Source organism: Fusarium keratoplasticum, chromosome 4, assembly GCF_025433545.1.
Source record: "Fusarium keratoplasticum isolate Fu6.1 chromosome 4, whole genome shotgun sequence".
Lineage (NCBI taxonomy): Eukaryota > Fungi > Ascomycota > Sordariomycetes > Hypocreales > Nectriaceae > Fusarium > Fusarium keratoplasticum.
Genome location: NC_070532.1, coordinates 3,648,699 through 3,668,438, shown reverse-complemented (window position 1 = coordinate 3,668,438; position 19,740 = coordinate 3,648,699). Strand labels below are relative to the sequence as shown.

Below are 19,740 nucleotides of genomic sequence, written 5' to 3'. Positions count from 1 at the left end.
GATAATTCATCATCGACGATTACCTCATTCTCTCACTCATCTCTTGCTCTCGCTTGCTGTTAATCAGCCCGCCACCCTCCATCACCGTCGCCGACCCCATGTTTTTTCCCTTCCACCCCCGGATTTTCCCCAGATTTTCAACAAACCCTTCCGCATTCCGCATTCCCGCCCCCATGCCCCCCGAACCTGCCGCTACTTTACCCCGGACTCTTGTTGCTAGTCCACAGGGGGGATGAAAGGAGATGACGGAGGGACGGAAATGTGCAGGCGAGAAACATTTTTTTCCCCCATACCTTGTCAGACAAGAAAAAGGACCAGTTCCTTGCGTCGTGGCGGCATGCACCTCGAGGGCGCGGACGCGGGGGAGGCGTCATGTGAGCGAGCACGAGGCGTTCCGGGGGTGAAGTGAGTTGAGGGAAAATAGGGGGGGCCTGGTGATCTAATGGGGGCTGGGTTTCAGAGCTGAACAAGAAGAAAGTGCGTGATTGTTCGCGTGATTTGGAGACGATGCATGTGTGCTTGCATTGCGTTTGCGTGGGGGATGTGAGCATCATTCATCATGCCGGTGATCAGCTCAACCATTTTCTTTTTCTCGTCTGGTGATACCGAGTATCTGGAAACAAAGTAGATCACTACTCTGTCGATCCTACGTCTTTTGCCCCCTTCACCGACATCTATCTAATGAACGCTATGGGTGACGATCCTCAAGACGGCAGTTGTTCCTTGGAATCAACCCCAAGTCCGCGGAGTAGAGGAGGTTGGTTGCCCAATGTCTCAGATCTCCTTGTTTTTGGTCCGTGTGCGAGAGAGATCTGCTTGCGTTATTAGTCTAGCACCGGGAGGGCTCTTTTTTCGTCTAGGCTGGTTGTGGTTCATGCCTTGGGAGGCTTTTATTCGAGGCCGGCTGTGTCGGGGTACTTGGTCTCGTTCTTTCGACTCCGTTGTCGGCCTGTCTCTGCCATCTTGACTCTTGATTACCCCAAAACCATCAAAGTCACATTGTAAAGCAGTATGGTGCATCCTCGTTATGGCCATGTCTCTTCTCTGCTAACTGGCAATCTACCTCGATAATCAACCAACACCGCATGGCGAATACGCAAAAGTAAGCTTCTATATATCGCAAGGTTCGTCAAGAACAGTCAATTCAACATTCCCCCATCATGAAACAACACCTATCCTACACAATACACAAGCAACACAATACATGTCAATTCCCAGTTTCATACGGCATGAGCCTATACACTCCGTCATCGCTTGATCTAGTTAACAGTATAATGCCTCCTCAAAGGAGACGAATCGTGGGAATTCAGTCTGCCAGGAAACCAAACCCTCCAAAAGCATGGCCATTGATACAAGGCAGAAACAAAAGCCACCACCCCCTGAGCAGCTTCAACCCAAGCAGCATCCAACTCCCCGAGTAATAATAATAAAAAAGGTTTCCCAATGGATTGTTTGTATTTCGTCATGCGCGCAATAATCACGGAGTCTCAAAAAACGAACCCCTCCCCCCTCCCAAAACATCCGCGCCAGAAGACTTGACTCCTTTGATACACAATTCACACCAGCTTATCTCTCCCGCCCAGCGCTGGGGCTAGCGTCTACCTCCCGGATGGCCTTGAGCTGGCCATTTCTCCGTATCGTCCACGATGCTTTGTCGTGTCGTATGCCTGGAGCACACGCGTTTGACTCTCGTCTGCCTGCGAAAAGGCGTATCCGCGCTGCTTGCGCATGCGCTGTACTTGTCGCACCTTGCGAATAGCTTTTTGGAATTGTTCCATTCTGTGCCTTGTTAGCATCTGTAACCGCAAGAGGAATACTTCCAACATACCTTGGTCGATAATCTTGAATGTTGTACTTTTGAATCTCCTGGATGTGATGATATGTTTGCGGCTTGTACATGCGCTTCGCATACTTCCACACAAAGTCACGCAGCAGACACATGACAGCCAGGTTGAGTGTCTGGAGCCAGAAGACGGGGTTGGCAAAGAGCTTGGGCACCACACCGTGGTACTCCTTCGAGACACCTGCCATAGGCGCCACGATACCGTACACGGCGATGAAGAGGTACCAGAACGCCATGCTGCCGGGGATGGCAATGACATGGTACTTGGTCCAGTTGCTGGTGACCAGGGCCGCCTTTCCGAGGACGGTGAGCAGGACAGCGCCGTATAGGGCCGTACCCCAGACCCAGTGCCCAGCAATCGTTCCGTCGTCGAGGATGAGGTCGCCGTACCAGAAGAGCTCACCCCAGATGTAGAGCACGATCGAGTGGTAGATGGCGTTGCCGATCCACTGCGAGAACACCTTGAACTTGAAAAAGTAGTTCTGCTGGCCCATGCCATACAGCTGGGGATATCGATCGAGCAGACGCGCCGAGATGAACTGGTCCAGGATACCGAGCACAAGAGGTGGTAGGACAGTGTAGAAGACGTTGTAGAAGGACAACGTCCAAGATTCGTAAATGACCTGACCAGAAAAGACGTTTTGGAATGTGTACTGCATAAGACGTTAGCCATGCTCTCTCCTCCATTCAAATCTCGACTTACCCAGAACTGTGTCATATACAAGGTAATGTTCTTGTAGAACGAGAACAGAATCGTCTTACTGACACGCTGATAACTCCAAGCACCGTGCACCAGAAGCAGCTTTCGAAGATACCTGAACTGAGCGATGGCCACGTCGGCACTTCGCGCAGCTTGGAGACCTTCCTCACCACTAATACCAATACCAATATGGGCAGCCTGAATCATCGAGACGTCGTTTGCTCCGTCTCCGATAGCGAGGAGAATCGACTCCTTCTGATACTTCTTGACCAGCTTGACAACCAGCGCCTTCTGGAGGGGAGACACACGGCAGCAAATGACGGCCTTGCACATGACGGCAAGATCCAAGAAGAGCTTTTCCAAATCCTTTTCGAGCGCATACGTGAGAGATTTTCCATCAATGATCAGAGCCAGGGTTTCCGTCTCGATTGTGCCGTCTCCTTGTGTCCGGATAGCGTCCATCTTCTTCTGGATATTGTCTCGCGTGGCGGCTGCCGTCTCTTCGTTCACGATCAAGAGCATCATGTCCTCACTGAGGAGCTTGCAACTCATACCAATGTTGATGGCGGTTTCTTGTCGATCTCCGGTCAACACCCAGACCTTGATGTTGGCCTGCTGCAGCGTGTGGATGGTCTCAGGGACACCATCTTGGAGTCGATCCTCGATGGCGGTTGCGCCAAGAAGGAAAAAGTCCTTCTCGATAATCTCAGAAGCCTTGTCCACCTCATCAGCACGGTTTCCTCCAACCGTCATCTGAGCCGCGTCATAAATCTTGAACCACTCCTGGAACTCCTGTTCCGGCACCTCTCGCATAGCCAAGCACAGAGTTCGCAGACCTTCCGATGCATACTCCTCGAGATGTCGGAGAGTAACCTCGACATGGGGATTTTGATCGTTGAGACGCTCCAGAATGACCGTGTCAGCACCCTTGCAGTAGCATCGAATCTTGCCATCGGGGCATCGATAGATGGTCGACATTCGCTTTCGAGTAGAGTTGAATTCGCACACAGCAAGAAGCTCATACTCGAATTCCTGGCCATTAGCCTCAATCAGAACAGACTTGGGCTTTCGAGCAGTGAACTTGTAGCCAAGCTCTACAGCACCAGCAACAAGAGCACCTTCATCCGGAGATGCAGCCTGGTATTTGATGTTACCCTTCTCGTCCATCTCGGGAATGACGGTATGGCAGGTTGCGAGCAGAGACAGGAAGTGATCGATGGCAGGCGCCGTCTCGTGTCCGTCCTTGAGATTGGACTTGAGAGCTTTGTAGTCGAAAAGCCCAACTTCGACGCCGTCTATCGTGGTTGGACGGCGATCCTCGGGCACGTCGTCGGCGTATTGAACACCAGCAATCGAGCACTGCTTAAACTCCATCTGGTTGCAAGTAAGGGTTCCCGTCTTGTCCGAAAAGACATATTCGACCATTCCAAGCTCTTCCACCAAACTCGAGGTTCGACAGGTCGCAGGGGTGTCCGTCTTGTCGTAGTACATGTCCAGATCATCGTTGATGAGAATTCCATGCCAGTACTTGACCAGCTCCACAGTGACGAAGAGCGAGATGGGAACCAAAGCTGAAAACAGGACCCAGTATGTGACCATGTCTTTGAAGAACGTCTTGACGACATCTGCAGCGGTGCTTGTTGAGTCCAGGTAAAGATATTGGAGCGCAGGGCCATCCACCTTTCGCTGAACCAAGTCTCCCACGGTACTCACGATACTCAGCACCAGCAGAATACCAACCAGTAACAGGACCAGCCAGTTCAGTTTCCTCTCAACCTTTGTGCGCTTGATAGGAGCGGCCGTGGCGTTTCGCATAAGCTTCGTCTCGTGACCGGTAAACACAACGACGCCGTGAACCCAGGGCGTATTTCGCAGTGTAGCGCCTCTCAGAAGTAGTTGTTCCGGGTTAAGAGCAAGCTCCTTCTCTCCCCCACCGGTCTGCATCGTCAAGGTCGCCTCGTATGTGTACAGGCTACTGTTGGGCTGTTCCGACTTGATTCGGCCGCCCAGCCTACTGAGCTCGCTCGGCGAAACCATGGTGGAGGTCTCTGGAAGGGCCTGCTTGATCTTGAGATTAGTCTCACCGTCGAGGTTGGCCGTCTCAATGTAGCAAAGGCCTTCGGGTTCTGAACTAGCGAGAAGAACCAGATCGGCCGGGAAAGGCTCCTCCGATTCCACTCTAATAATATCTCCAACAGCAACATTGATCCATTTCGTCTCCTGGAAGGTCGAGCCACGGAGAACCTGCGCCTTGGATGTGTTGAGAGCATTGTCGGCTTGTTTTCTCCGGTAATCCTCCACCAATTCCTTTACGGCAGAGATGATGAGCACCACGATGAGGGGCGCAATGGTTGTGTACGGGTTTGTGGGTGACAGATTGGGAATCTGCTGAAGCGCGGCTGTGAACAAGAAGAAGATGTTTGCGAATTTTGAGAATTGTTCAAACAGGAACTTGGGGAGGAAGGTCGCGACGTTGTACTTTGCCGTCGAGATGTGGTTGTCGACGTACTTGTTGGCAACGTTGGCGGGCGGGTTGTTGAGGTAGATGAGTCGGGGGCCCAGAGTCGAGGGGTCGGGCTTGGATCGTCCAAAGCCAAACTTGAAGTTGCCCATGTCGAAGCCCTTCTTCTGAGCTTGATGCTGCTGGGAGCTCCCACCAACAGAATCGCCTCGCTCATGGCCCGGTTCCGTCAGAGGCAGATCCATCTCCGAGTATCCTTGGCCCATGCCCAGCTTGTTCTTGACCCTCCCAAAGAAGCCTCCGCCTAAGCTCAGGACGCTGTTCCTATTCCGCGCCGTGTTCCTGCCCAGGCCCGGTGTGCTCTCGTCAGCTCTTGCGCTGCCCTGGTGGTAATATGAATCTCCATCGGCAGGATAATCGTCAAAGTCGTCAGCGTAGCGCTGGTAGTTACCCAGCTCCGACGTCTGGCTGTATTGCCGTGTCAGGTAAGGGCTGTTACCCGAGCCCGCTCCGGGCACGTCCAACCCGCCAGCAGGCCTTGAGGCTGCATGCCGGTTCGCATCTCGAGCGCCGACAAAGTCATCGTAGGACACCGAAGTCCGTCCTTGGGGATCTTGGTTCTGTTCGTGAAATCGCATCAGGTCGTCATCATTGAGGGTGGAGCGCTGACCACCGCTGTAGACGGGTTGGTCATTGTCGAGGTCGAGCAGGAGATTGTCGTTATTATTCGAGGAACCTCCGTCGAAGCCTCCTCCAGGCGGTCGCCCAGCCATGGCGGCGGACAATTCAGGGTCAGACTATCGGTTCGCGAAAGCGACGGTCGGCATGCGGAATCGTCGGGACGGTTTATTCGCGATGGGATAATCGATTCGGTGGGAGGAGAAGGAGAGGAAGGATGTTCGTGACGTCGGTTGGCGGATGCAGTGGTGTCGCTGCGCTGCGCTGGCTGTGAAGGATGGAGGTCGGGCAGTGCGGAAGGATGCCAAGCAACAAAGCTGACGGCAGTCGATGGATGGGATGGATCAAAGCAACGAATGGAGGCGCCCCTGTCGCGGTGTCTGTGGTTTGCTCTCAGTGGGTGGATGTCAGGTCAGGGTAGGTCCCGTCAGCAGTACTCGGACACGCTGAGCACACTTTGCACAGGTCCAGTCTAGCTGCGACTCTTTGCGATGTGATGGATGCGGATGATGTTGTTGGCTTGCACTGCACCGCACAGCACAAAGCACAGCCTCCTTTTACCAGGCGCAAGCTTTGGGGCGAAGACGGATTCTGGACTCCAGCGACTGGAGGCCGTGCAGCGGCGGGTGTGGGACGTCGACTGAGCCTCAAGGGACTTGGTGTGGCCAGCTTGCAGGCGGTGATTGGCCAGGAGAGCTCTGGGAGCTGGATGTTTCAGTGCAAGCGTAGCGAAGCAGACAGTAACAAAAAAAAAAAAAATGGAAGACTTGGTTTGTTACAATAATCTTCAAAGCTTGCTGAAAAGGGAAATTGATCGGAAAATAGGAGGACAGAAATTTTCACAATGCAACACGAGCGGGATTAGGTGTCGCCAGTGGGATGGGATTGAATTGGTGAATGAGAGTTTCGGGTTCTTGGGGGGGGGGCTGGCGCGGTCAGATTTGCAGGCGGGCTGTCCTGTCACTGTCCAGAGGGTACAGGCCGTCGTCGCAGGTTCACAGTGCTAGAATATGGAATGGAGGGCCCTGGAAGGACTCAGGGATGAACTGAGGTGGATATGGATAGGAGCAAGAGGAGGATCAACAGCAGCAATTCCACTTCAACTACAAGGATCTGGCCGAATCATGTTCCAATTCCACCCCGCGCAGCAGTTGGTCCTCTTCGTTTCCATTCATTCATCCACACATCCATCCGCTGAAAGGGGGCTTGAGCGGCGGTGGCAGGCTGAGCATCTCGTCGTTCGTATGGGATGTGTTGCTATTCGTGGCCATGGATCCCAGGGTCGTCAGCATTGGAGAGCACCCTAATAAAGCCCGCCACGCAAGAAAACGCCAGGGGACGTAATTGCGGAGGGGAACGAGAGGGTCCCAGCATTTCAATGTATCGATCGTTTCCTCATCGGATCCACCCGAGGTACCCTGTCACGCAATTTTACTTGGTGACGCTACTTCGTTTAACTGTCAGTAAAGGCCAAAAGTACCTCCTTCGATGGATGGGAAACCAGAAACGCCCCAAGCCCCTGGGAGAGACGTCGTCACCTCACAACGTACTACCTCGATCCATCCATTGCCAATGTCACGGTAAATATCTGGATGCCTCTTATGGACAGGCAGACGTTTCTATTGCTTTTCCAACATGGCCAAGCTTTCTCTTCATCTTAGATCTCTAGTAAGCTCGCAAACCAACCATCTCAAAGTAAGCTCATGTCATGTAGGCACAGGGCGAGTGGTTGGGATCGGGGTCCTGTCCATGTCAGCAATGGAGCGCCGTATTAGTCGAGCAAGCTTTGCTCCAAACCAGCCAAGAATTCCCTTGTCAGTATCTGATAACGTCAAATCAATACATATATCGTTGGAAACTCTTTCCGATACGTCAGCAGTCAGGTAACTTTGCCGTATTCTAACTCGCATCCGGCATGCGCCCAACACACCACTTATTCCAACAACCTCAAATATTCACATTCATTCTGAGCAAGAGAGCCAATGCTTGAAAAGCTATCAATTATCGTACATCAAATCATATCCCTACAGTATCTCACGTTCACAGAGATGCCTTCAATGCCCCGTTGAGCACCCCATCCGCCCACTTGGCAATCTGCCCATTGACATCCTCAGCCGCCTGCCACAGCGCCCAGTGAGACGCCTTCACCTCTCCTCGGGTCAGGTTGTCGAAGTTCTTGTCCATTCCCAGGGACATGGCCGGCGGCAGTGCCGAATCCTCCGTCGCCGTGATGAACAGCGCCGGCATCGCAAACTTGTGCCCCGCCTTGGCAATCTCGACCTCGTCTCCGTGGTTGAGCTCCCGCATCCGGTACCAGTTCAGCGGGCCGCGCATCTCGGGGCTCCCCCGTGCCGCGTACTGCTCTGTGTAGTACTCGAACTCTTCCTCCGACAGTAGCCTCGACCGCTCAAGGAGGGGGAGGTTGTCAAACAGGATGCCATCCTTGGTGCTGAACCCCCACTCTCCGTTTGGCCCGCGGCCGCCGTATAGGGCGTTCAGGAACTGGCGCACCTTGTCCTTTCCTTGGATGCGGTCCTGGACGTCAGGGCCGGCAAACTGGAGCTGGTAGGTAAAGTTGAGTAGGTGGCCGCTGGCAATGATCTTGTCGAGCGGGATGAAAGTCTCGGATGGCGGGTGGTAAGGCGTGCAGACGCTGAAGACGCCCTTGATCAGCTCGGGATGCCACATGGCGATTCTCCAGACGAGCGCACCACCCCAGTCGTGCCCGCCGAGGATGATTTGTCCATCTCCAACTATTTTCTGAGCCAGCTCCTTGATGTCAGCCGCCAGATTCTTGTAGGTGTATTCCTTCAGAGACTCAGGCGCATCGGTTCCGCCATAACCCAGCATGTCAGGGACTACAACTCGGAAGCCCAAGGACATGAAGTAAGGAACCTGGTAACGCCATCCGAAGCCAAGGTCCGGGAAGCCGTGGACAAGAACGAGGGTTGCCACGGGGGTGTTCTCAGGCTCTCCGACAATGTACTTGTAAGTCTTGCCCCGGATCTCTGCCGTCTCGGCCTTGACTCGAGGGTCATTTGGCGCAAGCTTATCAGGCGCCATGGCTGGATATGTTGTTGGCTGTGTGTTTGCGAGATTGCGAGGTGTGTAGTTGTGTGGGTTGGTGAACTATGATGACGTCGTTAGTTGTATGTCGACAAAGGTAGTCCACGACGTTGGACTAAACAAATATTTATAGACTGGATTATGCTTGGAGAGAAAACAGTTCAGTCTGCAACCTCGGGGCCATCGTCTCTTTATAGATTCTGTCCGTCTGTATGGACTCCATCTCTCACCTATGAGACGCGACTCGCAACCAGGATGCCCCTTCAAGATCATCAATGCGACCTGGAAAACTCAAATAGAAACGGGCTCACTAATCACTCACCGCAAAAAGGCCGTTCAAAGAAACAATCCAAGCTCGCAAAGTCCCCAACGTTCCTCGGACTTCGCGGACCTAGGTTCCTCTCCAAGACTCCAAAACCTGTAGGGTGGGGTGGTGTCCAAGGTGCCGAGGCACGGCCGGACAAGACTTCCCCATAGCGACGTCAGGCCCGGGCCCGGCGACGACTTTGTTGGCCGTGTCACGTCGGTGAGACGTCGCCCGCTGAAACATGCATTGTAGTTCCCGCTTGCTTGCATGACCATGGCCAAGCACATGGCGAAAGCACGGTCGTGAGTGAGGGAGCGAACCGCCGAGATCACCAATGAAAGGTCAAAGAGAACTGAGCGCGGTATCGAGTCAAATTGGTATCTGATGCTGATGATAAATCCCAAAGTAGAAGCGCCCTCATGATGCCCACTTCCGTGAAATGCACGTCGTTCTCCGGCATCAAAGATGTATCTTATGATACCAAGCTGGAACACCTTGCATCCCATCAAATGGTTGCAGAAGAACAGCAATAGAAATAGGGAATAATCCTGCTAAATCATGGCTGGCGAGATGATATAACGACCCCAGATTAGTAAATCACCATGTCCTCTTCAGCCTCCTCCAACACATCTGCCGATTCATCATGATGATGGTGATGGTTATGGTGATGATGATGCTCCTTCTCTGGAGCCCGCCCTGAATGTTCTGAGCCGTTCGTACTCCTCGCCTTGTCGACTGAAGCCTCGCTGGCGGGTGCTGGAACAGGTGCTGTGACTGGAGAAGACGATCGCCTGTCTCGACCGCTGTCCTTTACATGCCGTTCTTTCCTGGCCGCGAAGGCTTCCAGTTGCCGCGCTATTGTCGCCTTGGCTTGCCCGACTTGGTTGTCTATCTCGTTTTCTTGCTCTTCTGTAAGCTTCCAAGGTAGATAATACTAATATCGTCAGCACTAGCAAAGAGTCAATCCTTCGCCCAACTCACTATTCGCGGATGTGCCGTTGTCCGCAAGTACCGGGCCGTTGCCAGCATCTTGGAGTGTTTGTTCCGCATCTGTATCCCGCGTCAGCGCCTGTATGCCAACACGTACTCAGTTTCTGCCTCTGACATACCACCTGCTCATCGAAAACAATCTGCTCAGCCATCCGAATCCCGGTGAGCCGTGCCCTATTCTCGTCGCGCGCCCTGTCATCTTCGAGCTTCTGTTTCTGGAGCCTCTCCTGTTGCCGTCGTTCAATCTCCAGACGACGCTTCTGTTGTGAACTGCCCGTTGTTTGACTCAGGGTGCTCAGGAGTCCCCCAAACAGTCGCTTTCCGCGCTTCTTTTCCTCCTGTGTCGCCAACCTACGGCGATCAGCATCGATAGCTGCAGAGCTGTCGTGGGACTCTCGTCGATTTTGTGATGACCCTCTTCTTGGCCGTTCGTCAGTGGCCTCCCGGAAATGATCATCACGCCTGATGCGCTTTGCCGAGCCTTCTTCTTCATCGATCGACGCCTTTCTCTTCAAGGGGTCTTTCTCCGGGGTATTTTGTGTGTCATGGGTTGGCGCATCTGTATGGGTGTCGATATTGGGGTGGACATCGTCCAATGAACGAACTCTGCGATATAGTTAGCGCTCTGTACTGAGGCAACAGATCTCGAGTCTAACGTACTCAGCTTCGGTGGCCATTCTCGGTATGCTCACGTATTTGAGTAAATCGCATTATATGAGCATCACGTTGAGGCGTAGATAAGGAGGATGGATGGTTGATGGATCCCTTGTCGAGGCTGAAGAAGGTGGGACGGACAATAGCAAATGTCGAGGAATCTGGCGTCAAGAGTGGCACCAGCCACAAGCGCCCCGCCTCCGCCGCCTGGAGTGTGGCGCCTTGATTGGCCCTCGCATTCGAAACAGGCAGAAGACCGCGGCAAGGCTGAGAAATCTCCAGCACTAAACTCACCTCTTCAACCACAAGCTCTGCGACCTCTCCCTCTTCTTGTCTCTGATTCACCAACACAAGACTTCTCAAACAAAGAGGCCTGTCAATTTCTCGTGAAATTCATCGCGGCGCTCATCACCATGTCTCGCCATCATCCGTAAGTTCAACGCGCTCCCTCCAACTCAACTCAACTGACCTTTCTCCAGCGATCTCGTCATGTGCCGCAAGCAGGCCGGCATCGCCATCGGCCGCCTCTGCGATAAGTGCGACGGCAAATGCCCCGTATGCGATTCTTACGTGCGGCCCACGACCCTTGTGCGCATCTGCGACGAGTGCAGCTTCGGCAACTACCAGAACAAGTGCGTCGTGTGCGGCGGTGAGGGCATCTCGGATGCCTTTTACTGCTTCGAGTGCACGCGCCTCGAGAAGGATCGCGACGGCTGTCCGAAGATTATAAACCTTGGAAGTTCCAGAACAGATGTGAGTAGAAGGATTCTTAAGTCATCATTAGACCTCGGGTTACTGATTTGTGTGTCCTCCAGTTATTCTACCAAAAGAAAACGAATCGTACAACGCAATATTAACCAATCGGTGGCCCGGGTTGGGCCGTGGATTGCGGTGTTTTATGGATAAAATCAAGTCAAGCTTCTAAACATGGCATCACTGGGGTTATGGGCGTTATCAAGGATGGGAAAATGCGGTTTTTGGATCAAGTTGGTCAATTCATGTCTCTGGACTTTATGACAGGATACAAAATTTAGCTGTGATTATCATATCTGGTTTTGAAATACTAGGTCCCATACCAAAACTCCTTATAACGGCTGGACACTAAATAATACAACAGTAGAAAGCGGTCAGATATAGCTGACCTTGACTCCCATCCCAGCTGTCGCCTTGACCTTATTCCAAGAGGCCGCTAGTATCCGCTTGGCCCGCTCACGAAGGCCAGCATGGCCAAACATGAGAATGAAACCCATAATGAACGCCAACAGTTTGAATACGAGCGAGGGGTTGGCGTTGAGCGTAGACCCTAGGTTCTCAATAACGGCCCGTAGCCGTGTGATAACCATCGATGCACGAGAGGTAAGTGTAGGGGGCTGCGAGATGGTCTTGCCATTCGCGACGGCCTTGCCGTTTGACCTCGCTGTCGCTGGTCGAGCTGGCTTGGCTGGTCTCGAGGATGCGGTTGATGGTGCTCTGGAATGTCGTGGCCGAGTTGACCCGCTTTGACTTCGAGTTTCGTCGATTCCATAGTCGACTTCGCTCCCTTCGCGCTTTGCGCGCTCTTCCTCTATCCGCTTCCGCTCCTTCTCTTCATTCTCAGCACGTAGCCTCTTGGCTTCCTCAATCTCTTTCCGCAGCTCATCTTCCTGGCGTTGACGCTCCTCCTTCTCAAGCCTCTCATGCTCTTGTTGCTCCTCATGGAGGCTTTGCAATGCCTGGAGGAACGCTTCGCGACGCTCTTCATCCAAGACGGGGCTAGCGCTGATAAACTCGCGGGCATAGTCCCATTCATTGTTTCGCAAGAGTACGTGTAATGTGTATAGCTCGAGGATCTTAACACGGGCGTTGAGGTCTCTGGGGGTGTCGGCGCCGCTCGCTCCTTTGGCTGGAGAGCGGTAGCGATTGGACATTCGCGAGCTCGGCGATTCGGCGAGCCGACCCGCGACGTCGAGGTCGGGGGTGTTTGTGGTGGCTAGGTAAGCCTCGAGCTTGTGCTGGTTGAGGGTCTGGTCGCGAGCGTGTGCGAGCAGCAATGTCGCCCTGTCTCAGTTAGCCAAAGGTCTCAAACGGGCACATTCCAGCAAGATTTACAAGTTAATAACAACGTCTGAATCGACGTCACCCTCGACGCCGTGGTAACCATTCTTGGCGACCTCGTCCCAAATCTCTCCTTCCCGGACCTTGGTGCACAAGGCTCTCCACTCCTGGTTTCCAAAGGCATCCTTGCCCTCCTCGGGTTCCAACTCGATGATGGCATTGAGGATGGTCAGATACAAGCTCCAGACCTTGACGCGTGTTGTCCTTGAGGCACGTGTGACTGGTGCAGGCTCGCCATCATCGATAGCTTCGGGTGGAGTTATGAGAGGGAGAAGAGTTGTTAGAGCTTCGGGAAGACGACGCGTGAGGAAGAGCGTCGAGGCTTGGCGGTAGGTTTTGGATATTGCTGAGGGATGCCGGGATGAGGTGGACGAGATGATTGATGCTGTCAGGATATTGTTGTGGTGGGACAGACCGTGAGACGCGGATGACGACACGGAGGTCGGGCTGTATGCGGTGTGGTGGCCGTTGACAGACATGATGATGGAGCTGAGCGATGAAGTAGATCAGACCAACAGTAGCAGCAGCAGCGGAAGCAGCTAGAGAGTCGACAACGAGTACAGCCCGAGGCTGAACATCAACATGAACGGTGATGCCGATTGTTGACTTTGAAGGTACCGAGGTCGGGTGACGAGCTGAAGGGGGGCGGTCGGTACGAACGGAGATGGGGACAGGAGAGAAATGGCGAGTGTGAGCAGAGCAGATGGAGATCACCCCAGATTCATGGTTCAATTGAGCGACGACGGGATGATAAAAGGGAATACAGGGTCAAGAGGGAAAAGGGAAATTTGCATCGGCGCACGCGTCGGGGCCGAAGATGATTGAAAAGGACGGAGCCAAGTCACTTTGGAGCTGGCGGCCGTGACATGTGGTTTGCAGGAGGAGCAGAAGCAGGCATGCGGCAGGAACAGCAGCACAGCTCATCCAAGCCAAGATGGGAAGTTGAATCCAACCAACCAAGCAAGAAGAAAAAAAGGAAGCCACTGCAGGTGGTGCCGTCCCCAGTACAGTAGCGCAGGTGCCCCCGTTTCTCTCGGCCTTCCAGGTGATTTTAGCCTCGGCACCTTTCGACAATGTCAACTCGGGTTGGTCCGGGCGGGGGGTCGTGCTTAATTTCCAGCCGTCCACGTCTTCTCTTCAGTGAGAGTGAGGCGCTGAAGCCGACAACGGGGACGGAACCGTGGCCGATGTGGAGGCCGTCCATGGCTGTTGTGAGATGTGGCATCTGGTCGGAAATCTATGATCTTCTATTCCGTGTAGTATAGCACATTCATTGCTTGATCTCGAGGATACCTTCATACAATACATCTTCTCTCTGTTTATTCATTATCCCAGCCATCATCCGCCAACCTCCTCCGTATCCATCTGAACTGCCTCGGCTCCAGTCCAAGGCCTCACCGATCCTCCATCCCCCATCGCATGCCCGGTCCGTGAGGGGACTAGTCCGGAAACCTGGGGAATGCCTGTGAATAACACTCGTTGGTGCACCCGTTACATCTTCATTTCCCATCAGGTCCAATGACCTACATTCGCGTGCCATTTTCCAACGACCTTCCTGTGTTTTGCTTCTCCTCCGTTGTCTAAATCAGCCGGCCACAGCACAATAAAAACATGCGTGGTTGCCTTCTAGAGCGTCGGAACGAGACCGTGACCCATCCATTGCCTAGCCAAGCCTCAAAGGGAGCCGAGTCCATCAACACCGCTAGTTTGGCGCGTCGTTGAGTTGCGGCTTCGGCGGACTTCTTCCCGGCAACTCGTCACGAGCTGCTCTCCGCGCTAACGCTTACTCCCTCAGCAACAACCAAAAAAACAACAATGCCTCTGATAAAAGATTTAAAAAGCAAAGGGAGGGGAACAAAATGAAAGCAACACGTTCCCGAATGATGCCATTCTTATCCGAAACCCGATGGTTCTCCGGCGGAGCGGGCCCGGAACTTGCGACTCCAAACTTCAATCTCACGACCAAAACATCAACATATTTCCTAATTAGGGCATTCGAGCACAACACACCAGTTCCGAAGTGTAGATGGTAGGTTTGGGCCGGCGCAAAAGTAATATCCAATCGGCTATTATTCCTAAACTCGCTGTAAACTGCCATGGCATTTAGATGGCCAAGAATATGGTATCGCCTCTTCCAAACGCCTTATCCAGAAAGAAACCCTAATATCCAGCTCCTATTACCAATTCGGGTGTCAACAGCCGATTATCGCTTCCGTGTTGATCTCCTCAGTGGTGTCCTCTCTTGCGTCTCCTCCCTCAGCTCCTCACGAGTCGTAATGATGCTGTCTTCGCGCTCAACAATTGATTCCTCTGCCCCATTTAGCTGCTCCTGACGCATCCAGCCAGCTTCGACCGCAAAGCAGACCAGATCTGCTGCGCAACCAAAGCACGGCACGCTCTCATCAGCGTCTGGGTTTAGGTATTTCCACATCTCCCGTGTCTCCTTCTTGAACCTTGCAAGCTCCTTCTTATCACCGGCGAAATGCTCCGTCAAGTACTTGTAGAGGTATGCCAGCCACAGCACGTTGGTATAAGGAGCATAGGCATCCCAAGAGAGCAGGCCATCTATGCCCTTGGCGTATGGGGTATTGTGAGCTTCTGGTGGGAGACATGTCCGGTCTGCGCGAAGTAGGAATGATCGCATTTGGCGATAGACTTTGCATTGCGGGGCGTGAGTGCTTGTGAAAATGCTGAGATCTTTTTCAAGATCGTAAGCCACAGGTTTCGCATCGTCAATGGAGAGGTCTTCTCCTCGTGATAAACCATAGTCCAGGATGGTGATATCGAGGCCTGAGAAGCCAAAGAAGCCCTTTGATGGGGAGCCCATCTTCTTGGGCGACTTGACTTGTCTGATGCATAGGTTGCCCTCATGAAGGTCGCGATGCTGTTCTAGTTAGCGACGAGATCTCATCCGCTTTCAAGGCGACTCACCTCAAACATGACAAGATCCTCCGCTCTCGCTAGAGCAATGGCCTGCAGGAGAAAGATATCCCATAGCTGGCTCTCGGTCGTCAAGTTCCAATCCTCGAGCGCCGTCCCAGCATCGCCCAGCTCAACAGCCAGAAACCGCGTGTCGTCCAAATACCGACTTGGTGAAGGATAGAACTGAGCCCTGTCCGGGTCTTGTCGCTTCATCTTTTTCTGAAACGATTGATGTGTTTCGAGCAGCTCCCTTGTCGTTTTCCCTTGAACAACATATCGTTCCTTGTATATCACAAATCCTGGGATATCAGCCAACCATTCCGAGATTTGAAGTTCACCCTGAATGTCCTCTTCGGAATGAGGCTCTTCGTCGACAAGGCCGGAGCGCACTTGGGCCTTGGTCTGAGGTTTAATGGGTGAGGGTAGGCGTATAACCTTAATAATGCTTGTTCCTCGGTCATTTCTGACACGATAGACTTCGGCATAAGATGCTTCGGCAATTTTGTCGATCTTATCACCTGGCGGACAGACGTCGTCCCAGGTCAGAGTTCGGAGTGGTGGCTCTTGAACTTCTTGGGTGGCATCCTCAACAACTTCTACCGGAGCTTGTTCGACTTCTAAGGGCTTTGTTGGTGGTTCTACTTCTTCTTCTTTTGTCGTATCCAAGGGTGGCTCTTCGACTTGTGAAGAATCTTCTTTTGGTTCCCCAAGTGGCTTATCCGGTTCTGGGGGAGCAACCTCAACATCAGGTGTCTCGATGGGAGGCGGCTGTTTTTTCGACCTCCGCGCTTTCGCGGTGGGAGGTTTTTCCTTGTCGATTTTAATTGACGATATTTTCTCCGTCAGTAAGGATAATGAGTCTTCATCGTGCCTCTGTGCTGGTTTCGTCCGTATTGGGCTCTGAGGTAGCTCGGCGAACAGGCGCTCGGCCTTTGAGCGCTTCGATTGCTTGCCATATTTTCGTGTTGTAGTGTTTCGCGACATCTTTACTTTTGTTGTAAAGCGGCTGAGAGCTTTAGTTCTCTCTCAATGGCTCTTTGGGCATCATGAAAGTCATCTCGAATGAGGTCACGAGGCGTTGGCAGGGGAACAGGACCCATTTTTCTCTCCCCTACCTCCCCTGGACCAAACGTGATAACCACTAGCTTGACGGTTGTGTTTGAGGCGTTCGCTTCCTCTTCCAGAATGCTTCTGTGCAACGTTCATTCTTGGTACAGTGACAACTCAGTCCAATGACTCTCTGTGCTGATTGAGCCATATCAGACTGTTCAATGGACGTTGTATGGTTGCGGCTTGTTATTTCTAGGACAGTGAAATACACGCTTCTAATTCATCGTCTGAGTCTTGATTGATTACATGTGTACTTACCTGAACGCGAGCAGACGAGGATCCATGATGAAGACATTTCCTTGCCTAGACGAGACAGTATGGTCTTGGGGATGGCTGAAAGATAAGTCGAGATTTGGCATTCATTGTATTGCCGACAACGCTCATCATTAAGCTTATTCTGGGTGCCTGACTATTAAAAAACAAACTTACATTTCTTCCCTGGTAATTCTCTACTAGCAGCGTATCGACACAGGGCAAGCCAGGCTTGTTCATGACGACGCAGCGCCAACGGCTTTGGCCAACGGGCTCAGGGGTCGGATGGGACGAATGGCGTGACATTCAGATGGTTCACGTCTTTTGCTCCAATTGTTCCTTGCATGATCTAGAAGAATATTGACAACCTCGCACAACTGTTACCTAGTCGGGGAGTATAAATATAGGAATATGCTACTCAAGAAGACTGTCAAATATAAAGTATTATAGGGTTACAATAGGATTCAGACGTCTAATGTGACCATAACGTTTACCTAACTCCGACCAAGATGTAGAAAGGTGCATGCACCCCAGAGATTCGGGCCGCCCCACAGTGCCATCCGCATTGAGCAGGAGCTCTCCTCTCCTCATTGCCCTTGGCCTCCAGCTCCAATTTTCTGCCATCTGGCGCCGTTGGCCTCTTCGCTCTCCTCTTTTCCTCTCCTCCTCCCTCTCCCGCCCCGACGCTCCCTAACCTCCATCGAATCCCCCCCAATCATGGCCTCCTTCTTCAAGAACGCCTTTGGAGGCGGCAAGGCTGCCGAGGAGCCTGTCGCGAGCCCCGATTCGGGTGAGTTCAGCTGCCCCCTCTTCTCGCTTCTCCCCCCGAGTTTCGACAATTGCGCCACACTGCGGCGCGTGGAGATAGCATCATGACTGACGCGCGCGACCGCATCCTCCAGACTTTGCCGACTTCGCCGATGCTGCCAGCCCGGCTCCTGAGCCTATCGTGCCCGATGCCTCTACTGAGAGCGTCGCTCCCGCCGTCACCGCTCCTCCTTACACCAAGTGGTACAACATCCACGAGCGCCACTCCCTCTCCGAGTTCAGGCTTGAGGGCATGATCCTCATCATCTCGAGCTTCATCTTCCTTCTGCACATGATTGGCGCAACCCGCAACCGCTCTAGGGCCAAGGCTTGGATACGCGCTCACGCTCCTGCTCTCCAGAAGGAATTCGCTCTCGTTGGCTTCGGCGGCGTCCCCACCTTGGACAATGATGTCAAGCCCGATACTCTGATCAAGGAGAAGTCGCTCTTCGAGTTTGCGACCTACGCCACTGGCCGACAGAACACGGCTTTCATGGATGTTAAGCTCACTCTGACCAAGAAGTTCAACCCCATTATCAACGGATTCGAGCACATCATTGGCTTCTTCGTCGAGTCCTTCGATGCTCCCCACGACGTCGCCGAGGCATTGATCTATCCTTTCGATGGCAAGGAGAGCCTCACTGTTCCTGCTCTCCCCGGTGCCGCCGAGGTCCGCGCCAAGGATTCCAAGAGCACCTACGATGGCTTCGTCTGGGCTGTTGTTCACAAGGATGTCATGCGCCAAGTTCGCGATCAGCGATACGACCTGTCCCTCACCTTCACCAAGGACAACCCCAAGCTGCCCCTCTGGCTGACTGTCATGAGCGAGAGCGCCGAGGTTACCGATGCCCTCCTCACCCCCGAGCTCATCGAGGCTGTTCAGAACGCCGGCGATCTGTTTGAGTACCTCATCGTCTCGGACCAGCCCACCGACAAGCCCGTTACTGTCGAGGAGACCTCTCCTCGCAAGCGCCTGTTCCTCAAGTACCGTCTTCCCTCCAACGGCAACTACGAGAAGCTCCTGCCTCTCTTCTCCTACTTCCTGCAGCTTCCCGACGTCCTCGTCAAGGTTGCCCACTTCCGCCCCGAGGTCACCAAGAAGGTCCGCAACACCCGTGAGAACGCCATCGCCGAGATTAAGAAGCTTGCCGAGGATCAACGCCAGGAGGAGCGCCTTGTGGAGAAGGAGAAGGCTCGCAAGGCTAAGCGTGACGCTGACCTCAAAGGTCTCGACGCCAAGGCCCAGAAGAAGTATCTCGACAAGGAGAGAGAGAAGGAGATGCGCAAGTCGCAGAAGCGACAGACTATGCGTGGTTAAAACAACCTCTGGGTTATGGGGTAGGGAATGGAGATGTTTCTCCTCGCTCACGCCTGGATGCTCTAGGGATGAAAACTGTATCAATAGTTTATGGTCACTAATTATAGGGGGTGTTTATGTTGGATAGTCCATATTAAATGACACGATGTTTTATAACAAAATACTATCACGCTTGGCTCAATAATTTCAGCTCGTTACTGTGTTCATTCACGGACGGTTAAGGCAAGCAAACAAAACGACGAGTTGGTATCATTGTAACTATATGGTAATTCAATGTACGGTGGATGAGCACCCGTTTTGCACATGGAATATTTTCTTTACGACTCTTTACTTTTTATCCTGCCCTTGGTCGACAGCATCCATCCCACCTATGCTCCGATACACCGTCCCAGAAAGTACAGATAACCTCCACTAGATATATAGTATAGTATGTATGACGTGTGCCTCTCCAGAACAGAACCGAACCGGCAACATAGGTAAGAATTGTAGATGGTGGCTGTGAACCCGTAAAACAAATAAAATAACGATGAATTGTCAA

General features: G+C 52.8%; 7 protein-coding genes across 7 annotated transcripts; 2 read left to right on the top strand and 5 right to left on the bottom strand.

The window, feature by feature from the left end:
* Positions 1 to 1,598: 1,598 nt before the first annotated feature.
* On the bottom strand, positions 1,599 to 5,777 carry NCS57_00617400 (Phospholipid-transporting ATPase; the record flags this gene model as incomplete). Its single annotated transcript, XM_053056070.1, has 3 exons — positions 1,599 to 1,779; positions 1,829 to 2,496; positions 2,547 to 5,777. 3 exons carry the CDS (start codon positions 5,775 to 5,777, stop codon positions 1,599 to 1,601), a joined length of 4,080 nt encoding a protein of 1,359 aa, XP_052915025.1.
* Positions 5,778 to 7,722: 1,945 nt separating this feature from the next.
* Positions 7,723 to 8,745, bottom strand: NCS57_00617300 (AB hydrolase-1 domain-containing protein; the record flags this gene model as incomplete). The annotated part of the gene is made up of 1 exon (XM_053056069.1): positions 7,723 to 8,745. The coding sequence occupies one exon, from the start codon at positions 8,743 to 8,745 to the stop codon at positions 7,723 to 7,725; it is 1,023 nt and encodes a 340-aa protein (XP_052915024.1).
* Positions 8,746 to 9,644: 899 nt separating this feature from the next.
* On the bottom strand, positions 9,645 to 10,722 carry NCS57_00617200 (Pinin-SDK-memA domain-containing protein; the record flags this gene model as incomplete). Its single annotated transcript, XM_053056068.1, has 4 exons — positions 9,645 to 9,989; positions 10,037 to 10,105; positions 10,165 to 10,651; positions 10,706 to 10,722. 4 exons carry the CDS (start codon positions 10,720 to 10,722, stop codon positions 9,645 to 9,647), a joined length of 918 nt encoding a protein of 305 aa, XP_052915023.1.
* A 279-nt stretch (positions 10,723 to 11,001) lies between these two features.
* Positions 11,002 to 11,556, top strand: NCS57_00617100 (uncharacterized protein; the record flags this gene model as incomplete). Its single annotated transcript, XM_053056067.1, has 3 exons — positions 11,002 to 11,129; positions 11,179 to 11,452; positions 11,515 to 11,556. Exons 1-3 carry the CDS (start codon positions 11,113 to 11,115, stop codon positions 11,554 to 11,556), a joined length of 333 nt encoding a protein of 110 aa, XP_052915022.1. The 5' UTR covers positions 11,002 to 11,112.
* A 270-nt stretch (positions 11,557 to 11,826) lies between these two features.
* Positions 11,827 to 13,272, bottom strand: NCS57_00617000 (uncharacterized protein; the record flags this gene model as incomplete). The annotated part of the gene is made up of 2 exons (XM_053056066.1): positions 11,827 to 12,736; positions 12,788 to 13,272. 2 exons carry the CDS (start codon positions 13,270 to 13,272, stop codon positions 11,827 to 11,829), a joined length of 1,395 nt encoding a protein of 464 aa, XP_052915021.1.
* A 1,724-nt stretch (positions 13,273 to 14,996) lies between these two features.
* On the bottom strand, positions 14,997 to 16,699 carry NCS57_00616900 (Non-specific serine/threonine protein kinase; the record flags this gene model as incomplete). Its single annotated transcript, XM_053056065.1, has 2 exons — positions 14,997 to 15,677; positions 15,725 to 16,699. The coding sequence occupies 2 exons, from the start codon at positions 16,697 to 16,699 to the stop codon at positions 14,997 to 14,999; spliced, it is 1,656 nt and encodes a 551-aa protein (XP_052915020.1).
* Positions 16,700 to 17,794: 1,095 nt separating this feature from the next.
* On the top strand, positions 17,795 to 19,202 carry NCS57_00616800 (uncharacterized protein; the record flags this gene model as incomplete). The annotated part of the gene is made up of 2 exons (XM_053056064.1): positions 17,795 to 17,867; positions 17,980 to 19,202. 2 exons carry the CDS (start codon positions 17,795 to 17,797, stop codon positions 19,200 to 19,202), a joined length of 1,296 nt encoding a protein of 431 aa, XP_052915019.1.
* Between the last annotated feature and the right edge of the window lie 538 nt (positions 19,203 to 19,740).